At 54.5% G+C, this 23,691-nt stretch overlaps 10 protein-coding genes across 10 annotated transcripts; 7 read left to right on the top strand and 3 right to left on the bottom strand.

The window, feature by feature from the left end:
* Positions 1-212: 212 nt before the first annotated feature.
* Positions 213-2,525, top strand: G647_09461 (uncharacterized protein; the record flags this gene model as incomplete). The annotated part of the gene is made up of 1 exon (XM_008733764.1): positions 213-2,525. One exon carries the CDS (start codon positions 213-215, stop codon positions 2,523-2,525), a length of 2,313 nt encoding a protein of 770 aa, XP_008731986.1.
* A 1,329-nt stretch (positions 2,526-3,854) lies between these two features.
* On the top strand, positions 3,855-6,620 carry G647_09460 (uncharacterized protein; the record flags this gene model as incomplete). The annotated part of the gene is made up of 1 exon (XM_008733763.1): positions 3,855-6,620. One exon carries the CDS (start codon positions 3,855-3,857, stop codon positions 6,618-6,620), a length of 2,766 nt encoding a protein of 921 aa, XP_008731985.1.
* A 1,787-nt stretch (positions 6,621-8,407) lies between these two features.
* Positions 8,408-12,347, bottom strand: G647_09459 (uncharacterized protein; the record flags this gene model as incomplete). Its single annotated transcript, XM_008733762.1, has 2 exons — positions 8,408-8,751; positions 8,855-12,347. The coding sequence occupies 2 exons, from the start codon at positions 12,345-12,347 to the stop codon at positions 8,408-8,410; spliced, it is 3,837 nt and encodes a 1,278-aa protein (XP_008731984.1).
* Positions 12,348-12,793: 446 nt separating this feature from the next.
* On the top strand, positions 12,794-13,311 carry G647_09458 (uncharacterized protein; the record flags this gene model as incomplete). Its single annotated transcript, XM_008733761.1, has 2 exons — positions 12,794-13,130; positions 13,184-13,311. 2 exons carry the CDS (start codon positions 12,794-12,796, stop codon positions 13,309-13,311), a joined length of 465 nt encoding a protein of 154 aa, XP_008731983.1.
* Positions 13,312-13,823: 512 nt separating this feature from the next.
* Positions 13,824-14,320, bottom strand: G647_09457 (uncharacterized protein; the record flags this gene model as incomplete). The annotated part of the gene is made up of 3 exons (XM_008733760.1): positions 13,824-13,917; positions 13,978-14,067; positions 14,172-14,320. The coding sequence occupies 3 exons, from the start codon at positions 14,318-14,320 to the stop codon at positions 13,824-13,826; spliced, it is 333 nt and encodes a 110-aa protein (XP_008731982.1).
* A 321-nt stretch (positions 14,321-14,641) lies between these two features.
* Positions 14,642-15,100, top strand: G647_09456 (uncharacterized protein; the record flags this gene model as incomplete). Its single annotated transcript, XM_008733759.1, has 4 exons — positions 14,642-14,714; positions 14,772-14,805; positions 14,862-14,943; positions 15,002-15,100. The coding sequence occupies 4 exons, from the start codon at positions 14,642-14,644 to the stop codon at positions 15,098-15,100; spliced, it is 288 nt and encodes a 95-aa protein (XP_008731981.1).
* A 715-nt stretch (positions 15,101-15,815) lies between these two features.
* Positions 15,816-16,348, bottom strand: G647_09455 (uncharacterized protein; the record flags this gene model as incomplete). Its single annotated transcript, XM_008733758.1, has 2 exons — positions 15,816-16,243; positions 16,297-16,348. The coding sequence occupies 2 exons, from the start codon at positions 16,346-16,348 to the stop codon at positions 15,816-15,818; spliced, it is 480 nt and encodes a 159-aa protein (XP_008731980.1).
* Positions 16,349-18,087: 1,739 nt separating this feature from the next.
* On the top strand, positions 18,088-19,717 carry G647_09454 (uncharacterized protein; the record flags this gene model as incomplete). The annotated part of the gene is made up of 8 exons (XM_008733757.1): positions 18,088-18,197; positions 18,250-18,582; positions 18,629-18,862; positions 18,908-19,005; positions 19,054-19,119; positions 19,166-19,315; positions 19,394-19,539; positions 19,595-19,717. 8 exons carry the CDS (start codon positions 18,088-18,090, stop codon positions 19,715-19,717), a joined length of 1,260 nt encoding a protein of 419 aa, XP_008731979.1.
* Positions 19,718-20,778: 1,061 nt separating this feature from the next.
* G647_09453 (uncharacterized protein) lies at positions 20,779-21,894 on the top strand (the record flags this gene model as incomplete). The annotated part of the gene is made up of 1 exon (XM_008733756.1): positions 20,779-21,894. The coding sequence occupies one exon, from the start codon at positions 20,779-20,781 to the stop codon at positions 21,892-21,894; it is 1,116 nt and encodes a 371-aa protein (XP_008731978.1).
* Positions 21,895-22,568: 674 nt separating this feature from the next.
* G647_09452 (uncharacterized protein) lies at positions 22,569-23,489 on the top strand (the record flags this gene model as incomplete). Its single annotated transcript, XM_008733755.1, has 2 exons — positions 22,569-22,883; positions 22,992-23,489. The coding sequence occupies 2 exons, from the start codon at positions 22,569-22,571 to the stop codon at positions 23,487-23,489; spliced, it is 813 nt and encodes a 270-aa protein (XP_008731977.1).
* Positions 23,490-23,691: the final 202 nt, after the last annotated feature.

The raw sequence follows: 23,691 nt of genomic DNA, 5'->3' as shown, positions 1-23,691 counted from the left end.
CCGGCCAGGAATAATAAGTGGGATAAGGCTGGCCTGGACGCGAATCCCTTGCTGTATCGTGGGTGGGCGTGTGAGAGCCGCATCAGAGATATCTTGGTTGTGCTCACAATCTATTTGGAAACCGAAGCGTCTCACGGACCTGCCTGGAAGTGTCATCTGGATGCGTTGAGGACGAATTTCGTCCTGGAACAGGACTGTGCTTCCTTCATACAATGGCCTCGAATGAGCGCCTGCCGCCTCAGCCAAGCGTTTCCAGTTTTACTGGCAGCGATGACGGAGACCCTCGGCAACTTCATCAAGCTTGGAGCAATGTCGGATCAGAAAATGGGCGGTATCCCCCCAGGTCGACCGAAGGCTCTACTGTCTCGCAGCAGAGCACTCACAGTGTCGAACCGTCAAGATATCATCACGCCCACCAGCCGATCAATGAAGCAGTTACTTCAGCCTTCAACACCACAGAAGCCACCTCCACTGCTTCATTACCCCCAGACCTGCTACAACAACTCACTTCCCAGATCACGGCGAACGTTCTGCAACAACTGAAAGTATCCAACTTGCCTCTACCAACACAGCAGCCTCCGATGCCAGGCTCTCATATGGACACCTCTTCATCTGCTGCAGGTTCTCCGCCTTTGGATAGGGCGACAGTATATACTCCCCCGAGTCCTCATCGATATGCCGACGACATAGGCGCCAGTCAGCCCTCGCCTCAATTTCCTGCGCCTTCAAGCCAGGCATCATATCGAGTCCCGTCACCCAACAACGACAGGAGAGCGGTATCGCCTCTGAGCCAGCCAGGCCATGCGTCTGAACCCGAAACGAACCCGAGTCGACCCAAGGGTCCCAAAAGAATGTCTACGGCTGGAGATGCCACCATATTGGAACGAGTGTGGGGCCAGTTGTTCACAGAGCAAGGTCGAGCCACGCCTCGGCTGGGCCAATTCCTTCGCGGCATTGCTGTTCACCTTATCGAAGATTATGAGCCGAAGGATAGCCTGGTCATTACTCCTGCCAAAATGCAGAAGTACTACGAAGACACAAAGCTACCGAACGAGGTCTATCCTTGGAAAGTTATCTTCGACGACCGCACGTCTTCGGTGTCTCGAATGTTCAGAGAGCTGGAGTGCCAGCATCATCTTGTGCAAGAGAAGCTGAATGAGCGACCCGATCTTCCTGGCCTCACACCTCAGGGTTTCGAGACTTGGGTAACGCTGTTATTGAGAGCACATCCGGATCAGGAGTATGAACGTCTCGCAAAGACGGCGCTGGACATGCCCATCAGTAACCCCGACGAGAAAAAGGAGAGATTTCCAAAGGAACTCTCGAGGCGACTATTTCCCGCCCATGGGGACAGCGAGATTGCATCCAGGTTGCAGAGGGTCATGTCGACTCACTGCAATGTCAACTTGAGTTCTCGGCAGAGCAGTGTTGCAGACTCACAGTCTCAGACGGGTGCTGCAAGTGTGGCAGGGGATGACGCCTCCACCAGGACGACTCTTAGGTCTGTTTCCGAAAGGCAGGAGCCGGTGACCGACGCTCCTCAGCCGAGTTTATCCTCCTCACAAGCTAGTATTGAGCGCGAGCGCCAGCCATATGGTGGGACGCAATCCGAAAGTTTCAACGCTGGAGATGTGGAGAACACGGAAGATGTTCCAACACCACAGCCAATAGAGAGAGAGCGAAAGCCGTATGTTGCTGCTCCTGGAGGTGGGAAGACTTACAGCAACCTCGACAAACCGATCGCTCCGCCGGAAGCCAAGACCGCTCCTTCTCAAGGGCTTAAGCTGGGACGCTCGGGTTCTGTCCATGCTACGAGCAGACCAGCAACAGAAGCTGCCAGGCCTGGGGGCCCGCCAGTCGCCATCCACCAACGACCACCACCAGCACCCATGGAGATACCTTCTGAATCTCGCCATTACCGAGCCAACAGTACTTACCACCGTGAGCCTCCCCGACCCGGTCGCAACAGGTCGCCATCGATGAGTAAAGAGAACGGCAACTCGTCATATATGAGGCGGACCGAGACCGATGGATCATACATGCCCTCGTCATATCAGCCCGACCACCACGACGATGCAAGACGGTACAGAGAATACGAAGCCGGTCGGGAGCGGCTAGCCAATGACCGGTACGACCCTGCGAGAATGGCTGCATATGATCCAGTTGAGCGTACGCGCGAACGAGATCGAGACGGTCGCCCACGCATGCAATCAGTCGCTAATGCCGGACTGGGCTTCGTTGACGGCCCGCTAAGTCCAACCATGCGCAGTACTGCCGGGCCGCCGATGTACTCGTCTTCAGCCCCCAACGGCGGAGAGGAAGAATACTACCTGAACCGCGTGCCTACTGGAGGCAATACCGCTCACTACAATGGCCACAACACATCGGCGTCGATTAGCACGGGCTTCCAGGCCCCTCCGCCACCTGGATTGGCTCGAGAGTCGTCCAGCACAGGCAGGGATGCATATGCTCCGTACCCCTCCAGTGCGGGATACCCACCCAGCAGTTACAGGGACATGCGATAGGATTGCAACTCAATGCGAAGAGGAGAGTTGGGTTTCCGGACGAACGAGATTAGCAGGTTTCACTGAACCATGGACTATGTTACCTATGATCCTATTGTGTACTATATTGACAACGACTGATGAAATTCTCGGCATATTTTGAGATTGAAGGGAGTCAATTACAGCGTTGATTCACATTTTGAACCCACTTTTGTGTGAGCCCTTCTCGCAATGAAGAATTATATGTAAAGTAGTGTGTACCAGAGATAGTGTAAAGGAACTTTGCATGACGGCTGAGCCTCTTCCCGCCACCAGAACAAGTGCAATGCTCCGTGGGTTCAGCTGACCTGCGTGCCTACCTCGACATGGGATCTGTCATTGGTACAGTACTTGAGCAGTGCTCGAGACGAAGGTTCACATAAAGCATTTGAGAAGTATTGAATGGTATTTTGATTTACCTGTGAGTTAGTCTTGAGTCTTTGGACATGAGACGAGGGACAATCGAGACCAGGCGGATCCCATTATTACACGCGCATCGATCTATGCGCCCGCAGAATGCAGACGAGCCACTCTACAAATGTGACATTCAGAGGAAAGAATCTGGCTTCCGCACTGGCTGAACTATATGGTGGTTGGCGCGACCGGCAGAGTCTGGCCCTTTGGGTATGATCACGTTGGCTTTGCGCACGGCAAGACGGAATGGTGCTCAGTACAGAAGCTTCTCTATCAGGCACTTAGATTCACCTTATCTCGAAGCTTGGTGATCCGCCAATCCACTGGTGAGATTCAATCGGCATGTGAGACGCGATGAAGGATGAAGCGAGGGATCCCGATCGAGGAAAAGGGTGACTCGGCCTACAGTACTCGAACTGTCAGCACCGAACAGCGCCTATCGTACTGACTTCCCGGCGTGCATTCGCTTGTTGATCAATAAGCTTGGGGGTGGCTTGCGCAGGCCACGACGGACGAGCCAACCAAAGCCGTGGAATGACGAGAATGCTCTTGAGAAGATGCGCTCATTCCATTCCATCCCTCGCCGCTCGTATCAACCACCCACACACACCACTGCAGTCCACAGCTTTGTCCTGGCTGAAAGAATGTCGCGCCCAGGTGGGCCTGCGGATTCCAGCTTCGTCATGCCCTTTAACCTTCAATTCATCTTCAGCTTCCACGCTGTACGAGTACGCAACCTGCCATCTCCAGACTGCGGCTTAGTCACAAATACCTTATCCTTACGTTTTCCGGTTTGAGTATCCAGCACTCAGCTCCGTCTCCTCGCGGGAGTCCCGCCGCGCCAATCTGCCACGATGCATATCAAGGCCTTATGACATCGAACACGCCGGACGGACAATGGGCTATGACCATGCCGAACAGAAAGAGCTGGACTCGGCTCCCTCGAGTTCCAACTCGGGTGCTGGCGGCAGTATCGTCGAGGAGCCGGACACACAGAAAGAGTGGGACGAGGAAGTTGAGGGATCCGAGGACGTAGGGACGTTACCGGATGTCGGGGGAAAGCACAGTGACAGCAAGCTGGAACACGAACATGCGCATCACCATCACAAGGGACGGCTGAAGCTGCGATCCGCCGACGATGATCTTCCCACGAGCTGGTGGTTTGCCTCCACCGCCATTCCCCTCATCGCCGCCACGTTCGCACCTATGGCCAATCTGAATTCTATCGCTGCTCTGGTGGTGCCCTGGAGGAACAGACTCACCCAAAGCCCGGCCGAGTTCCCTGAGACTTATCAATCCACTTCCGTCGGCTACAAGGACCCGACGTGGTGCGTCAGTCTGAACATCGCCTCGCTGGTATGTGGCTTTGTAGGGAACCTCTTCCTCCTCTTTAACTTCACCAAGCGCGTCCGCTATATCGTCGCTCTGCCTGCGACTATCGTGCTCTTCTACATGGCGTCGGGCATTTTGATCGGAATAACCGTCTCAATGAACCTCCATGTTCCCCCTGGTATAGGCGACGTATATTCTCAGGGTTATTGGAATGCTGTCATCGCCGCGTGCCTCTACATGTTTAATTCTGTAATACTGATGGTCAACATGTGTGGTTATTTCCTGGGCCATTATCCTCAGCACTTCACCCTGACCGATGAACAACGCAATCTGATCCTGCAGACGATGATGTTCTTCATATGGCTGGGCGGAGGTGCTGGCATCTTTAGCCGGATTGAAGGCTGGACCTATCCCGATGCTCTATATTTCTGCGACGTGACCATCTTGACCATTGGCTTTGGAGACTACTATCCCACAGACGATGTTGGGCGCGGCCTCGTTTTTCCATACTCGGTGGGAGGAACCATTATCCTAGGTTTGATGGTCAGCTCCATCCACAAATTCGCCGGAGAGCTCAGCACGGTCAATGTCCTTCGCAAACACGTCGAGCAAAGAAGGGTCAGTACCCTCTCGCGGGTCATCACAGTCGACGACGATACCGAAGAGAAACGACGCGACGAGCTGGAGAAAGAAGTGGAGTTTGAGGAGAGACATGGTCGGCGTCCATCCATCTCATATCCGCTTCCGGACCCTCAAATCCAGCAAGACCTGGACGAAGCAGCACGTCACTCACATGATCCTCCGAACGCAGCTCCGACTCAGGGTCGTCAAATCGAGTTCGGGAACACCGATGCTGAACAGTTGAAAAAGGTGGAATGGGATGAGGAGGCTCCGCGTCCTAATCAGTTTTTGCGCTCAGCATTCCGTCGAGGCCCAATACATACCACGTTGCGACAGATTACACCCTTGATGAAAAGGACGCTTTCAAGGTCGCAATCGAAAGCCATTCTCATGAAGGAGGAAAAGGACCGGTTCAATGCTATGCGTGACATTCAGCAAAACGCGAAGAAGTTCAAGAAGTGGTACGCCCTGTGCATGTCAGTGACCGCATTCGGCATCTTATGGTGTGCTGGCGCTGTGGTGTTCTGGCGGGCCGAGCGAACCACCCAACGTCTGACTTACTTCCAGGCTCTATACTTCTGCTACGTCAGCTTGCTGACCATCGGCTATGGCGACCTGAGTCCCAAAAGTAATGCCGGCAAGCCATTCTTCGTGGTGTGGTCGTTGATTGCGGTCCCCACCATGACCATTCTCATCTCGGACATGGGAGACACCGTCATCTCCAGTTTCAAGCGGGGGACCTTCAAACTAGGTGACTTGACTGTCCTTCCCAAGGCGGGACTTTGGCACGACCTCGTCATGCGACATTCCTGGCTTTACAACTGGATGAAGAAACGAACTGAGAAGAAGCGTCGCAAGGCCGGCCTCCCAGTCGGACCGTCCGCTGACGACGCTCCACCAATATCGAGCATCGAACAGTTGGCATCCGAGGATCTGACCGAGGCAGAGTTGACTTCTCGACTAGCATGGGCTATCCGCAAAACCGCCGACGATCTCCATCATTCACCCGGCAAACGATACAGCTACGAGGAGTGGTGCGAATTCACCCGTCTCATCCGCTTCACCAAAGTCGGGCTCGCCCAGCTCGAATATGACGAGGAAGTAGATGGTGTCGTCGAGTGGGATTGGCTCGACGAGAATAGTCCCATGCTCAGCCAGCAGTCCGAGTCGGAGTGGATTCTAGACCGTCTGTGTGAGAGCTTGCTTCGGCTCCTCAAGAAGAACATGTTGGCCCCGGGCAGTGCACCGCAATCTGCAGTTACACAGTCCAGCAGTGCGGATCTGAACATCTTCGGTCTCGACCGTCGCGGGACGATCTACGAGGACCCTTATAGCGATCAGAAAGCGTCCAGATCCGATACCGCGAAGGGCAAGGGCGTCGAGCCCGTCCCGCCGTCGAAAGCTGAGGAACGACAACGCAGAGCGTCCGGTGCTGACGCCGTGCTTACGTTCTTCACGGGCGATAGAAAGGGGACTCACGCGTATGCGGACGACGGACCACAATGGAGTAAAAAGGGGCTGGACCGCCTCAAGGAGAGCGGGCGACGACGGAGCAGTGGCGGTCGCAAGCGAGTAGGCCCATTCAGCAGACTGGTCCATCACGGCAAGACCGGGACCGTCGGAGGCGGGAGAGGCGGTGCCGGGCTCCGAACGCTTAAGCTGAGACAGTTTGCTGGTGACGGAGACAGAGACGGCCATGGGATAACGTGAGGTGAGGTGAGGTGGTGTAGCGGTTTAGTGTCGGAAACGCAGACCCCTCGATCACGCCGTCGGTCGATCGAGTACCCTCTCGCCATCGCATGTAATGACTATACGTGTACAATTCCGAGATTCCTCTGTAGGTGGGCATGCACCCGCGGTACCGTGCTGTGTTTGACGAGTTCTGCCGGGAAATATATACGGATCAACAGGACAGACTGGTGGACGGACTGATCACAGGCAGAGGACGGAGTACGGTTTGAATTAAGCGAGTCAAAGCGGTTACCCTTCTCACACAAGCTTGACTGAGGATGTTCTGGGGTTGAGTGTAACCACCGACGTCCCGGACGGCAGTCACTGTCACCAATGAATGATTAAATGAATGAATACATAGGTGACGACCTCATGCCCACTGCCGCTACCTGGTAGTGTGATGAGGTGACTGTCCTACTGTATGTTCAGTACTACATACAGGTACATATCACTAGGTACTCATAAGGTACCTTACGGAGTCCTCATACGCAGTACCTGTACTCTTCTGTAGTCGTACAGTACGCAGGCTCTGACGACTCGATTCATCTTCACTACGGAGTACGGAGTACTTCTGTAGGTACAATATTGTTGTTGTTGACCGTCCAAGTCTTTTGCCAACCGTCTCTGTCGCAGCCTCTGCCGTTGCCACCATAGTGTCTCCTCACTCGAGTCGATTTGACGGAATTACTGTAACTGCTTGTACAGCACGGTATATGTACTCCGTACTCTGTATAGACCGCCGACTTGCGGTCGATGTCAATTCTGAGAGTCGAATCATGTACCGAGATGTGTAGGTACAGTAATTAATTGCAGTATGGCTCCATAACGAACATTCACATGTACCGGTACTCAAAACTCGACACCCAGCGCCAACGGCCAAGGGTCAACGCGCAACACTGATACTGTACATATGTACACCACAACACACACACACGCGCGGCACCCTCTCTAGCCATTTCCCCCCGAGTAATGTTTACGATGTGTTGTTGATCGATTCGCCTGATGGCTGCTTTGTTGGGGTAGAAAGAAGTAGAAGTAAGAGTAGGCGTGGGAGTAGGAACAGCAAAAGGGGTTCGGTCTACTGTCTACTGTCTACTGTCTACTGTCTACTGTCTATTATATGTTGTTCGATTGATCCTCACGTAGAATCTCTACACAGAATCCCTTTCTGCGAACGACAAGGTCCGTTCAAGTGCCTACGTGCCCGCCTTCCTGCCTGTCTGCCCATGTGTCGATGGGTTGAGACCCACTCGTTGCATATTACTCATTTACTATGTACTATGTAGCATGTAGCTTGGACGTTCTGCCGTGTGGTATTCTAATGTGATGACTCCTGACTCCTGAGGATAGCACGTCGGGGAATTTCAAGCCACGGAGAATTATCGATATCGACATTAACATCAACATCGACTTCGACGAGCTTCTCGGAGGGAAGTATGGAGTACTCTGGAGTGGAACATGGAACGACACGTCCATGACGGCACAGCCCGGACAACTCACTGCTCAATTCATAATAAAACGTCACGCGTATCATGTATCTCGTTCTCGTTCTCGTTCTCGCTTTCGCTTTCGCTTGTTCTATGAGCGCCCACAGTAGTATTCGCTAACCCATACTTCTACCTTTCTGTTCGTTAGCTCATGACTGGCCACCCAGCTCAACGCGGCGGAGAATACCATGTGCTTTCCGACAGAGTGCCACACCCACCGCTTACTATATTCTTCCGATCGCTTCCGCCAAACTACCACATCCGTTCCAGGTGTTTGGTTCACGGCGTCGCCCTACACATTCCAACCAACCTCTTGACTCCGACCATCCAGTTCCCGCACTCCTCGACCTTGTTGGTATGGACGTCCATCTGGATCTCGGCCGCCCGCGTGAAATCCCGCCGTTCAAGAGCCTGACTCAATTCCACCAACTGAGCGACGGTGTCTGGCTTCAACAGGTCCTCGTTGTTGAGATGGTCAAAGAGGATATCAAGACGCTTTTTGGTGTCTACGACTTGGGGCTTGAAGCTGGTTGGCGCACGCGCTTCTACGCGGGACATCTCGGATGACAAAATCGTGTAGATGGGTTGCGCCGACGACGGAATATGTGTCCGGTCACCTTTGGCTATAACACGCGTTAGTAGCCGATAAATCAGGCAGGTGGCGATGGCGCCAGCAAGAGAGCCCTGGAAGACAAAATTCGCTCCAGTGGGATATTGGTCACTTACGATATTTCCGTGCTGGTGGAGCAGCAGCAGCCTTGTTGGTTTCTGCAGTGTTGGGTTGAGGAGCAGGTGCTTGTTGACCGGATCCTGCTGGAGGCGGACCGGAGATGAATTGCTGTTGTGGCGTGGGCATGGGCGGCGCTGTAGCCGACTGTGGTGTGTTTTGTGTGGGCTGTGGCGGGCCGTAGCTCGTGGTCCGAGCCGACGGAGCTGGTTGAGCTGGGGCATACGGGTTTGCAGAGGGCCCGGTGGCTTGGAATGATGAGCCTTGGGGAGGTGGGGCGATGGAGGGACGACCAGTAGGTCCAGTGGCAGGTTGACTTCCTGGCGCAGGTGCGTACCGGTTGGGTGCTGTAGGAGCTTGCGACGGCGGTGCGGTAAACGGAGAAGGGCCGCGTGGAATTGGAGGAGATACCATGCCATGTCCAACAGGCGGAGATGTCACACTTGGCGGCGCGTAGGCGTTGCCCGCTGACGAGGAAGGTCGTTCGGCAGGTGGCTGACCACTCGCCAGAGGCGACATCACTCTAGGTGGCGGTGCCACGCCTTTGGGAGGTGGAGGCACTGGTGATGCTCTCTGTCTTGCACCCATGGGAGGACCGGCGTTTGGAGGAGAGGAGATCGGAGCTGGTGATGGAGCGAAAGGATTATGAACGGGCTGCGCAGGGACGCTGGGAGTGCCTCGTCTCGAAGTGGGAGGCTTTACGAAGCCTTCCGGAATGTCATTCCAGCTAGTCATATTCTTGTCTTGAGAGGGAGGAGGAACGGCCGGAGACTGTGTGAACCTCGGAGGCGGTGGAATAGGATTCGCCTGTGGGATGCCGTAGGGCGCTGGAGGTGGCGGGCCTGGAGTCATCCTCATCTGCTGCGGAGGCTGATATCCCGCAGGTTGATATCCACCAGTGGGAGGAGCATAGGGATTTGCTGGTGTGTTGCTGGCTGCTGGTGGTGCGTAGGGGTTGCTTGGTTGCATTGGGGTGGCACCGTAAGGTGTAGGGACCTGGGGAGTTGCGGGAGTAAATGCGGTCGTGGGAGGCTGAAACTGTGACATGGCTGGTAGAGGCTTGTTCCTCGTCGCTGTGGTAGTGGAGTGCGTAGCGACAGCTGGAGCGGCCGTCTTCTTTCTTGATTGTTGGATGCGACTTCTGGCAACGTCGGCGCCCGGATAGCTTGTAGGTAGCAGATCAAGGTATCGCTGGGCTACATCAAGCTGACCAGACCCAGCCACAATATCGGCATATTCCAGGTACTTGTTGTAAAGAGCCTCCAGCTTCCACTCTCCGGCCTTGGACAGTTCGTCATCCTTGAAGTTGACCACTCGTCTGAAGATTGTCACCTTTTCGATAAAGTCTTGCAGACCGCGAGCGTGCAGTGAAAACGCCGAGGATGCATCTGCTTCGGAAGCACCGGCCTCTTCATGCTCCTTGAGCTCGTCAATCCAGATCGTGACCACCTTTTCCAGCTTGGAACCAGCCAAGAAGCAGAACGAAGCGTCTTTTCGAGTAATCGAGCCAAGGTCGTCAATCTCTTCAGCGATCCTGTCTCCGAGCGCCTCACAAAGGTCCGGAAACTCTTGTTCGTCGGCGAATGTGCACAGCGTAGCCATGACTTCCTTCCAGTTGGTGAGATCAGCATTGTGTACCGTGTCCCAGAGGTTCTTGCCAACAACTGAAGCAAGCAGACGCAGATAGCTGGATCCGCCAGACTGCTTTGCGAGGTATGCCTCCTGCGCTTTCTTGATGCAGCCTTCACCGCCACAGATGGCTATCATGAAGGCATCCGACATCCGATCCTCGGCCAAACATACGTCCAAAGCCTTGTCGAACTGTCCCAAAATCAAGGCTCTTGTAATCTTGCGGTCTGCCGGCGACTCCGATCCAGTATAGATCTGGAAAGGATTGTTCGTCCGAGTACCCTTAGTAGCTGCCAATTCTGCGAGGAAGTCTCCGTCGGCCGAGCTGGCGAAGATGGACTGGAATCGCTTGTGTGATTTGGACGCACCGTTCACCGAGGGCTTTTGCTCATCGTCTTCCGATCCCTCCTGCTCGGCACCATTTGCAGTGTCTTCGGGACTGTCATCGAACCCTAGATATTTGACTAGCTCTGCTCTCGGATTTGTTGATACCAGTGTCTTGATAACGTTCCAGTCGGCCTTTTCCTCATCTGTCTTTGCGGCCGCAATTCTTTGCTCCGTCAGACTTGTGAGATCTCCTGATTGAATGGCTTTCTCGAACGTCTCAGTAGCGCTGCCAACCTCGGAATCGACCTCGAATCTGCTGATGCTGATCTTCGAGGCTCGCGACTTTCCAGGATCGGCTTGTCTGACACTGATGATCCTCCCACCGAAGCCAAACGATGCCGAGACGGGTCGCTCAAACCATTTCGGCGCCTTGAGAAGAGAGAATGATGACGACTGTGGCTGGGTTTGAGCCTTGGAGAAAAAGTCTTCTTCATTAGCGGCCTGGCTTTGGTCGGTCTGCGTGCTACTCGGGTTGGTGTTCTGCAGCGTCTGGATTTGCAGCTTGCCGTCAAAGGAGGCTGTCGCGAAGAGGTTCGGGTTGTGAGGATTCCACCTCGTTTGGAACGTCCAGTTGGTGACGACAGGGTAGTCGCCATAGGCTTGTCCAGTCTGAGGGTTCCACAGGATCGTTCTGTTATCTTTCCCGCAGGATAGCAGAAGCTCGTTGTCCTGCGGACACCAAGACACAGAAAGGACACCCGAGTCATGCCCGCGTAACACCTTTTCCGGGGCATTCGAGTTTCTCAAGTCCCAGACCAGAATGACAGGCTCTTGTTCGAGGGGAACCGCTGTGATCAGGCGGGTAGGTTTATCAGGATCCCAGGCAATAGCACTGGCCGGTTTCCGTTGAAAGTTGTTGAGCGTCAGGCTCTCTTTTCTCGTCTTCATGTCCCATACTGTCACAAACCCACCGCTGCTCCCTGTGACCAATATGTTCGAGACTCTTTTGTTCCAGTCGAGACAATCAATGTCATCTGCTCGAGCTGCAGTACTTCCGAGGCGTATCGGTGCGTCGAGGTGGTTCAAGTCTGAGATGAACAGTTCTCCCTTGGCACCACCAGTAGCGAGAAAGTTGGGGATTTTCGGGTTGAACTGTAGAGCCTTGATGGCGCCGCTGTGGATCTTGTTGTTGAAGATTGGCGCCTCCGCTGGCTCGGATATTGCCTTGTCCGCGTCCCAGAGGCCCAGGGAGCCGTTGTCGAAGGCACCTGCGATTATGCCTCTCTTGCGTCCATCCTGTCCTGCAGTCCAGGCGAGGTCGTGAAAGCCTGTTTCTGTAGGCAGCGAAACTGCCGGCGCCAGTTCGTGGCCTTGGTCTGGCTTGTCGAGGGCGAGATCCCACAGCTCAAGGCAGGTCTCATTGCTGAAGTCGACGTCCACAGCACCTGATTTGGTGCCAGTTGCGATCCAGGCGGACGTCGCATCCGGCGACCATGCGAACGTCGCTGTGCGCGGTATTTCTCGCAGGCGCACCATGGCCACGGGTGTGTCAGGCTCGGGAGTGAGGTCAATCAAATGTCTCGTTTCGACCGTCGAGGGACGGAAAGTAGGTCGCTCCCAGGGCGTTGTGAGGGCTAAATCAGAACGGCCAGCAGGACGGCAAAAGAGGGAAGAACCGGAGAAAGGAAGGACTGAGAAGTCATGCAAGCACAGACACGACAAGAAAGACTCCCGACAGCTGATGTGGTGACAGCTGTTCTCACCATGAATTATTTCGCACTTCTGGATCTGGACACTGTTGAAGTTGGCGGCCCCCAAGCCTGTCATCCCTGGCCGTCCTCCCTCCGCACTGGCAGCCCGCCCTGATCGGAAAAGGCCCCGCCACGTGATATAGAAGTTTCTGTGTCTTGTGTCTGTGCCAGAGAGAACACTTGCTACAGTACCTCCTTCGAGGCGAGATCCGGAGTACTCAGACGTCAATCATGGCCGAGGCTTCGACCCGTCCAAACAGTACCGTCTATGTGGGCGGGCTCGACACCACCCTGGTCACCGCCGCAACCCTGTCCGAAGCATTTATTCCGTTCGGCGACATCACAGACATCACGCTACCGAAGCCCGAAGCACCGTCTTCGACGGAACTGCACCGCGGCTTCGGATACGTCGAGTTTGAGGATGCCGCCGATGCGGCCGAAGCCATCAACAACATGGACCAAAGTGAACTCTATGGACGCGTGATCAAGGTTGCCATGGCAAAGCCTGATCGCAAGGAGACGGGCGAGCCTGGGCTGGGAAGTACGACAGCTATCTGGGAACAGGCGAGTGGCTCCTTTTCTGGCGCTGGCGGGGCTGCACTAACGTCGTCACTCAGGAAGGTTATCTGGCAAAGTATGGTGCTGCAAGTGAGGACAAAGCTGCCGTCGAGCAATCAAGGAATGAGCGGCCTGCAGATCCCATGGATGGCTTGGAGGGTCTTGATGTTGCAGGACCAAAGCCAGAGTGAGCCAGGTCCGGAGGATTCACGCTAAAGCCACGACAATGTTTGTGCGTGGTCCTCCACTGCCAGAAACAGTAGCTCAACTACAAACCACCTCGCGTGAAACGACCGAGTCCCATGATGAACGACAGTGGAGCACGTCCCAGCGGCGAGTTCGGAGGGGGACTTAGGCGCTTCAAGTATCTAGGGAGCGTCGACCGAGTAAACGACAGAGCTGCTGAGCCGCCTGAGCAAACTGTGTGTGGATACTGAAGGATTTCCACGAATTTGTGGATGGGAAAGCGACAACGCTGCTCCTGCGATGGTGGAGCTGAATAGGACGAGGCCGAAGGAAACGCATAGTCTTGAGTCAGACAAGACGGCAACTCCATTCCGACTAAACTGCCTGGTTATATACACGTCCTCGCATTGCGTTGATGTAACTCGATGCTCGGCAATTTGGGTGTTCAGGACCCGCTTTGATTCTGAATTCCTCCGCAGACTCAGTTGACCATAGCTCGTGTTGAACCGACGACGATTTACTCATGTTTCTGAGCCGATCTCTGCAAACGAAGGGTCTTGTCGGTCCACAACTTCCTACCCATGGCAAATACGGCGGCGAACAGGGCGAATCTAGCAAGTCGAGTGTATGAGCAAGTGCTTCTTCCATATTTGGGTACGGGGTTTACGTACGCAATGACCACGCCGAGCGGGAGCAGTTCCGGGGGTACTTTCTTGAGCTGGCGGATTCTCTGGGTGATGGTGTGGGCTGTACACGGGAACCTTGGTCAACAGCGAGATCGAAGGACAATTCCGGTCGACGGTTCTTACCACTCTGATCGTCTTCCTATAGCAAATGTTAGCTTCTCACACAACAGCTTTGGAACCGTGTGTTTGTGCTCGCCTTTGATCTGAACAGTGTCCGGCTGTTGTGGAATGGTCTGGCGGTTTGTTTCTGGGCGGACTGGCGGAAGGCAGCTTGCTTGAAAGCAGCCGACCGAAGAGGCTGGAGCCTCAAGAGCCTTGCTGTGTTCATCATGCTCGATGCGCAGCGGACAGAGTGGAGAGCGAGGGAGAAATCAGATACAACTGCACAGGATGATGTGACATGAAGCTGGAGTTCCGCAGTTGCTTGCTGCCAGTGGGTGCGAGCTCTCCCTCTCCGCGGCGCACCGGCCAATCAGAGTGCTGCTAACTGCTTCGCGGCTTAGCCTGCAACCTCCGACTTTGAACCTCACGGCAGCAATCCTCAGGTGACAACATCAAATCGTGCAGCTTGACCTCTCTCTTCAAACCAGCTCCTTCCTATATCCGCCGCTCGCACTCCCGCCGCGAAGAGTGTCTCAGCACCTTCACCATGCCTGACATCGAGGTTCCTGACGCTGAAGAACTCGGCGGAAACGTCACCAAGCCCTTCAAGTTCGTTACGGGTACGAGAGAACTCTAGCTGAGACATGCGTGAAGAGTGGATGCTGATGTTGTTGTAGCTGGATACGACGCTCGCTTTCCCAATCAGAACCAGTGCGTGCCTTTCCAGAGACGCCGGAGCCTGTTTGAGTCTAACAAGGTGGTTGCAGAACAAAGCATTGCTGGCAAAACTACGTCGACTACCACAAATGCATCCTGGCAAAGGGAGAGGACTTCAAGCCTTGCAGACAGGTACAGACATCTTTTTGAGAGCTTGGAGGAGATCATACGCCGTGCTAACATGGCTCAGTTCTACCTGGCATACCGATCACTGTGCCCTAGTTCTTGGGTTGCCCGATGGGACGATCAGCGTGAAGCGGGAAATTTCCCAGTCGATTTGGAACACTAGACGGTACAAGAGACACATGCCGTCGGATAGGAGCGAAGAAGACAGGTTGTCATGAGGTGGAAGCAAACGGAGTGTCACAAGACGGCGGAGCATTGTACATAGATCCGGGAGACTCCATGCAGCTAACTCACACCTCCATCACGGCCAGCAGTTCTAATGCTATCGGTTCTCTTGACTACACGGTAGCTCTTGGTTCCCGCTGCGTCTGTGGCCATTCGCAGGAGCAGCCACTGACACAAAGATTGGTTACTCCCAGATAGCCAGACATCTCGTATCGTGCCTCTAGCTAAAATTGCAATTGGCTCACGGTCTTAGTTGACTATAGAAGTGGGCTCGGGAGGGCAAATCTGATATTCGCTCCTGAGCTTGACAACACATCACGGTGGGCATCGCTCCGGCGACACTTGCCTCACAGCATGGATGCATTTGCTCATGCGAGCGTTGATTTGTTCTACTGATGCTTGAGCCATGGCTCTCAGGCTAGTCTTTGACGCTCTGGCGTTGGGCATTATGTCCCGTCTTCCCAAGAGTATCAACCGTCGAGGAAGATGAGGTGACCACCAGCACACAGCGTCCGAGACGACGCAGGTGGACCCAAGTGTGTCGAGACTCAGATGATCTAACAGCAGGTGTCGTCTAGGGGTCAGGACTCGCCCATGATTCTAGGGCGTCGCGGCGGCGATGACATGCTTTAGCTCCTCCTTATGCACATCTCTCACTTCTTGAGGGAACTTCTCTTCAACGCCTCCAGCAACTCGGGTCGTCCGTTCAGAAGCTGGATCGCCTGTGCATGGCTATACCACTGTCGTGATCTCTTGTTTTTCTCTGGCCAATTCTCCTTCTCCTCGGTCACGGTCGCCTCGAAAAAATGATAGCTAGCTTTGGGGGCATTCTTGGTGACGGCGCTGGTAGGTCGTGTGTCGGCGATGTGGCCGAGGTCCTTGTCGACCTTACAGATGATTCCAGCTTCTTCCCAGGCCTCTCGCACAGCGGCAACTGCAGCGGATGCCTCGTCTAGCTCCCAGCCACCTTTGGGCAGAACCCAGCCGTTGCGGCGAGAGGACTGAATAAGTAGAACGCGAGTCTTGTCGCTTGACAAGGGAACCATGCCGGCCACCAGTCGCTCGCCTTTTGACCCATAGCCTGCACGGCCATTAGCTTCAGTCAGATAATTTAGGGAGTAGAAGTCAACTCACGCTGGTTGCCGTTGCCGGTGCGAGAAGTCATCGACATCTCCTGTTTGGCCATGGCGGCAGGCTACGCCCAGAAAACACCCAGGGTCGGGAAGCAAAGAGAGGACGGTTGGTACTGCTCGGAGATTCCGGCTAGGGAGAAGGCAGACAGCGAACGGAGAAAGAGACGGTGAAGAGCACGTGGGAGCACTGTCGAGCTGCTCCGGTGAGGGCGGACGAGGTCGGGCAGTCTCAGGACAGAGCAGACGGGGGATCAAAGAGGGCCCATGGTGACGAGTGGAATGGTTTTGCGAAAGAGCGCAAATAGAAGATACCTTCAGTCCCGTGTGGCACGGGGCTGAGGGAAGGGAGTCGACGTGCAGAGCAGTGTAAAGTCGGGAACAGCCATGGTTATGTAGCGGGTTTAGTTTTTTTGGCAGTCCCTCGTTCGGAAGTGCATATGGAAAGTGGACACGATGGGGGAGTACGAGCGGCGAAGCGAAATGCACGGCGTTTCCACACTCCAGCCAACGGCCGCACGATAAGTTACATGGCGTGCAGGGCGACGAGGGATGTTCATGCTCAAACCAGCCCTCATACCGCCATGAGCGACTGGCTTTCTCCTTTGGGAGTGGGATATCTGATGACTTTGCTGTTATTTGAGCATCACCGCTGCTCCTGTGCCGGCGCAGCTTGTGACCGACGCAATTGACAGGCTCCAGCACATGTGGTTCGCTGCGGGCTGCTGCAGTGGTGCCTCGACTTGTTCCTATCGTCGTCTGTCCTTTCTGCCCGCCAGAGCACACGAACACCGCGCACGTGCCCATCTTCACGTTTATACTGGTCTAAAGTTTCCTCCAGGACCCCAGTCTCCTGCTCCCCTAACCGCACTTTTTGCTTGCCTTCACCTCCAGATACGGTTCCCTCGGGCCTGCGCACCCTTAAACACCGCTCTTACCGGGCACATCGAGTCGTTTCGAGCTAAGAGCGCCCCTCCATCAGACTGCTCACGCGAGCGCCCGAGAACCAGCTGTAAGTGGGGGTTTTCCTGGGAACGACCTTGAGACTCGGCCAGGATCGATGTTCTTGATGCTCAATACTACCATAGCTGTCTCATATTGGCTGCCTTGAAGCCGTCGATCTGCATATCCCGCGGGCGAGCCCACCGAGACTGTGGCCTGGAACCTCACCGCGAATTCACCGGCGGCTGCTCGCGGTCAAAACTGGTGTATCTCTGCGGCACACGGTCAAGCAGAGCTTTCTGTTGTCTGCCCGAGGTGCCTGCGGGTCTGATTAGCTGACATCACGTCTCGCAAGCAGAGTCCCTATTTTTCACGTCGCTGGAGATTCGACTGTCCAGGACGATGCTCGTATGACAAGGCCTCGACATATTCCCTTTTCTGATCCAGCAGGGAACTAGCCTCATTTCTGAAAGCTCCCCACGGATTTATCATGACAAACGAAATCTCACTTCTGAAGCCTCTCGGTAAGTCGCATCTGACGTACCCTAGTATGCCCTAAGGTATCGACCATCGAGGCATGGCCTGGCCCGGCCCGCTTGATTTGGACCATGTGGCCATATCCATCTAGCAGCAAGGCTGGCATCATACGGCGGCGCGGTCATTGACTTCCTTTGCATCACCACAGGCTACCAGAGGAAGAACTCATGCGGATACTGCAAGAATGAGACAGGCAGTAAGTTGTTCTGATCCTCCCCAAGCTCTCCTCATCTTCGCCACAGCACCCTGGCGTGTTTTCTTCTGCGGAAGACTTACCCTCATTTCAGGCTCGTCGTATTACATGTCGTGTGACAACATGCGGGTCGACCACTATCAGTATCTAGTGGACAGGGGGTGGAGACGATCAGGCTCATTATATTACAAACCTGACCTCCTGCGTTCATGCTGTCCCCACTACACAATCCGGTGTGCTAATTCCATCAGAAACAATATAGTGGATCCGCGCTGACGATGGCAGGCTCAAGGCGTCGGAGTTCAAGCCCAAAAAAGACCAGCGACAGGCGATCAACCGTTGGAACGACTTTGTGCTCGGGCCAGAGTACAAGCGCAAAGCTGCTACCCTATGTCCGCAGACTCGAGAGCAAGTCGGGGCTCCTTTCCTCGCTTTGGCTTCCGCTGACTTCTGCAGGGAAAAAAGCCGTCTGCGTGGTTGCTTTGATCTCTCCCTCGCCGTCCACAAAGCTGAGTACGATAAGATCAGTCGTCCCAAGGACAAAAGGACAGGCAATCCAATCGAGCCTGCTCATAAATTCGAGGTCAACCTCGAAGGCGACAGTTTCACCAAGGAAAAGTGAGCTGCAGCTTGTGGATGCCTTGCCATTGCTCACGCCCGTTAGGTACGAGGTTTTCCTGAAATACCAATTGGAAGTCCACAAGGATCCTGCCTCACGCTGGAAGGAAGCTGCCTTCAAGCGATTTCTCTGCACCGGCATTGACCGGAAGATACTCAAGATAGGTGGTAAAACCCTCAAGCTGGGGTCTTACCACCAATGCTACCGCGTCGATGGCAAGCTCGTGGCAGTCGGAGTCCTCGACCTTCTCCCCCACGCTGTCAGCTCAGTCTACCTGTTGTAAGTTATTGCAACATCCACGAGCAACACCTGTTGATATTCTAGCTATGATCCCGAGTATCAGCACTGGGACCTTGGCAAGGTGAGTGCGCTTCGTGAGACAGCACTAGCATTGGAGGCTGGCTATGAGTATTACTACATGGGTACGTGGTTGCGATCCGCGCTTACCAGGCTCTGCTCACCACAGGAAGGGTACTACATCCACTCTTGCATCAAAATGAGATACAAGGCCAGATTCACGCCGACGTACATGCTAGGTATGGATTCTCAACTCGGCACAGGCAGGTACTAACAGATTCCAAGACCCAGAGACCTTCGAATGGAATCTTTTCGACGACAACTACCGCCAGAAGCTCGACAAGCGAAAGTATGTCTCCCCTGCTCACGATCGAAAATCGGGGTCGGAAGCGGCGGAGAGCCAGGAACCCCACGAATCCGACAAAGCGAAAACCAGTACTCCCGATGGCCGGAACACCACAAAAGAGATAGGACAAAAGTTCGACGACGAACAGGATCTAGAATTTGACGAAGCAGCCAGTGACGAGGAAGATGCCGAAATACCCGAAGGATCCCTGTTTGATTACGCAGTACCTGGCGTGTTGACCAGAGATGAGGTTGAGCAACTCGATCTAGACCACTGGCGTCTGGTTGTACGGAATGCTTTAATCGAGCTAGAGGTACAAGGCCCTCTCGCCGAATGTGTCTGTACGCAAGTTGCTGACCACCTTGTAGGACCTCCGAGGCTGGGAAGAGTGGAAAATTGACGACCCAGGCTCAATCAAGGGCATCGCTGCAGAGCTTATCGCAGCCACAGGGCCAAAGTTGCTCGAAAACAGTGCTTTGGTACTTTTCTGACCAGATTGAAATGTGACACCAGTGACATGACTGGACCAAAAGGGGCGTCGGGACCGTCGAGGAAGCAGCGAGCGCTACAACACGACAGCGCTCTATTTGAAGAGCGCACGCCTACACCCAGGCTTGTCAACGCTCCTTGTCCTCTATCAACAAAACGAAACTAGCCACTGTTGATGCACGTCGCGTTCGCTGTCAATACCACATCTTCATATCCTCGAGATTTCCTGCTTCCATCCACCACGGATATCCCTCGAGGTTGCGCTCGTATAAGAGAACCCGACTTGATGGTTCGCAAAGCAGTAAAACCAAGTAACGCGTTGTTAGTGAAGGTAACGGTCCCATCAGTGGAGGTGCAGCGACTTGGATGCTCGTGGAGCTCAAACCGAGATCGAACACTTGCTGACGCTGTCTCTAAACAGATGCTCACGTCTAGTCACCCCTAGACTAATTGTCACCATGACAAGCAATGCAGGTGTCGCGATCGACTCTAGGGACCTCGACTCAGGGCAGGAGAAGTGACCGGGAAATTAGCGTATCGCTCACTACGCACGGCCAAAATCCTGGATCGTTACGATCGGCAGCTTCATCCCAGGCTAATAATCAGCTGTGTGGTGGCTGAGAAGAACTCTTGTCCTGAAGTTGACGATGCGCGGCAGTCGCAGACAAATCTGTATGTGTGAAGCTGTAGGTTCGCAGCTCTACCCTAACATGATGAGATGCATATGTTTCTGCCGAGGATGTCAACATCACCATCTCACCGTATATCACAGCCTGCTCACCACTGCTTACTGCGCTACAGATTGAATGCCCAATTCACTTGGTCATGGTTGCCTCCTAAACAACCATGGTAGACGACAAACACCGACAACACATCGTGACCAAGGGGCGTCTGCTTCCCAGTGAAGCAACCAAACGCACAGCGAGAACGTATGGTTGTGGTGAACTCTTCCCAGATACAAATTGCTTCTTTCCTCGCTGGTCTTTTGATTTCTCTCGTCATCCTTGTCTCCAAAGATCAATATCATCATACAACCAACTCTTGCTACGATCAGACGTCCAAGATGAAATCTCTTTACTGTCTCGTCGCTTTAGGAATTGCAGCCCCTGCTCGCGGCACCGAGCATGGGGACGTCGGTTACAGCCCTCCTATCAATCGTATAACGATCACCTCTTTTCCCATGCCGTCACCCGATCCTGCTATGATTCGGTCGATAACGGCGGTGCAGCCCCTCCTTGCGAACATGACAGTGACCGCCCTGGAGGGTTTCCAGTCTCCCATACCAACCCTAATCAAGCAAGGCGGTCTGTGCCAGGGAGGCATGGCTTTTTGTGACGGACTGTGGAACTGTTGCCCGGGCGGCACTTATTGTACTGTCGACTCACAAGGGGCTGGTGCATGCTGCGCAAATGGAGCAGCCTGTACCGGCTTATCCACTCCCATCCCTGCACAGGCATGGTCCAATACCGGCGTCGAGAGTACGCCCAGACCATCACGGATCTTCGGTTTCCTAGCCCGGCTTGCGAGATCCAGCTCCTGGTATACTGCAGACAACAGCACAGCGGCCGATCTTGCAGCTACCTATGAGCCTGACGCCCCCAAAGTGGAGGGCAAGAACGAGGGTGGTGGAGGCGGCGAAGGACATGGCGGAGTCGCTGTTGCAGACCCAGCGCCAAAGCTGAATCTAACCAGTGCAAAGGCCACGTTCGCGCAGAATGCCATGAGTTGGGGAGCACCGATGCCTCAACCCTCGAGCCTTCCGGATGTGTCTGTGGCCCCCGTTGGCTTTGCCCGGCAGATCCGGCCCGCCATCATTCCATCCAAGACCCCAACTTCAAGATCCGCTCCCAAGCTCAAATTCATAGGGGCGAATCCGGCAACCATCAAATCGCAGCAGAACCAAACGAGCAGCGGCGCCGGGATGTCTCGACCTCTTTCAGTCTTTAAAGTTCCTGTCATTTTCGCCAACAACATCAAAGCGGCTGTCCTGCCAAGATCCGAGGCGGCTGAGACAGGGTACAAACCTGGCTGCCCTGCCAGTGCTAATGACTCTGCTGGGCCAATGGCCGTGTGCAATCAGACGGATGGTCATAGGTTGCGCTTCAGTGGGAGTAGTGGGGCAGGCAATGTTCAACCTTCACGCCTCTTTAGTCGGCTTCGGGGTCTATTCAGATGGTGACCGTCGGGACTACAGCGATAACATAGACGGCCAGGAGAAGTCTTGTGCCTGAAGTCGTGAGACTACCAGGGGCGCGAAAGCACGTATTCATCAACAATGAGCTGTGGGAAGTACACTGGTGATTGAAGTGCGCCCCTGGTGTGCATGTGCCTGCTGGCTGTTTGTCTCTGCACTGGGAGCTCCTCATACTGGTTGTCTGAATAGCAACCGTTCAGTGGTGCCGAGGGGTCTTGTAGACATACACACGCCATATCATGTCATGTCGCTGGTCGTTAAACGTCTGACATGGCATGCTATCAGAGGTCAAGCTGTCGAGACTGTTCATCGCATGACAACTCACCCTCAAATCCTACAGTAGCTTGTAGCTCAAATTGTGTGTCCCGATCGCCATGGGCAGTCCTTCTCTCGCTCCCAACCCTTGCACGCGTCAGATATATGTGCCACCGTAGCCTTCTACGGAAGAGCAGCTGACCACCATGGAACACTGGCGGCGGAAAAAAAATCATGGGACGGACGGAATTGCATCGGAGCTTCCAGTCGTGTGCTCGAATACATCACCAACAACCTTTTTGTTCAAGTTCAAGACCTCGCCATCGCCCCTTCTGCCCACCTCGGACTGTGCAGTCCTTCAAACTCGGCTTTCCATCTCTCTCCCAGCGTGCCGTGCATACAAAATGTTCCGGAGACAAGTTCTGCGCCAGTCGCGCTCACTCTCCAAATCCCTCAGTGAGCTGGCACAAGCACACCACCAGCGGTCGCCATTCTCGTCGGCGATCTTCCTTTCTCCTCGAGCCTCCACATACGCATCTACATCTCTACCGTCACGGCTCCAGCAGCGAAGATGGCAGTCCTCGGAACCGGACAAATCGAAGGCCTCTGCCGCTTCGGCGCCGCCGTCGACAGAAGAGTCGAAGCCTACGGATCCCAAGCCTGAAGACGCATTAAAGGAAGAGCTGGAGAAGACTAAACGAGAAGTGATAGATCTAAAGGTATACTTTTTTCTTCCCCTTTGCCTCGCAAGCTCCCCCCCAATGCAAGCCACCAATCAACCACACATTGTCAAACCACGGTACTCACATCTCGGACCCACCGTCTAGGACAAATACCTCCGCAGCGTAGCCGACTACCGTAACCTCCAGGACCGCACGCGACGAGACATGGAATCAGCCCGACAATTCGCCATCCAGCGCTTCGCGACCGACCTGCTCGACTCGATAGATAACCTCGACCGTGCCCTCTCCTCGGTCCCGCCCTCTGCGCTCGGAAAGGGACAATCGTCCGCAGACTCAACCGCCGCGGCTCCCAGCGCGGGCACAGCCGAAGCCGAACCCAACAAGGATCTCCAGAATCTCTTCGCCGGGTTGAAAATGACCGAGGAGATCCTGCTCAATACGCTGCAGAAGCACGGCCTCGAGCGATTCGACCCGATGGAGAACGGCGGGCGGAAATTCGACCCCAACACCGACGAGGCCACCTTCTTCACCAAGGTCGAGGGCAAAGAGGACGGGGACGTCTTCTTCACCCAGAGCAAGGGATACAAGCTGAATGGACGGGTCGTTCGGGCCGCAAAGGTCGGGATCGTGAAGAACTCGTGAGGTTTCGATGCCTTTGTTAGAAAAAAAAAGGAAAGTGCGATTTCGCGCGAGCGCAGAGTCCAATTGATCGATCGATTGGTCCACTCTGTGTACCTGTACAAAAGTTGTAATACACCACTACTATTGCCGTCACCTTTCACCCATTAGTGGCAGCTACTGGCGGGTTGGCGTGCTGACGGGCTGTATGTTTGGTATGCAATGG

The sequence above is a fragment of the Cladophialophora carrionii genome (assembly GCF_000365165.1).
Source record: "Cladophialophora carrionii CBS 160.54 unplaced genomic scaffold supercont1.9, whole genome shotgun sequence".
In the NCBI taxonomy this organism is placed as follows: Eukaryota; Fungi; Ascomycota; class Eurotiomycetes; order Chaetothyriales; family Herpotrichiellaceae; genus Cladophialophora; species Cladophialophora carrionii.
This window is presented reverse-complemented; position numbering and strand designations above follow the sequence as displayed.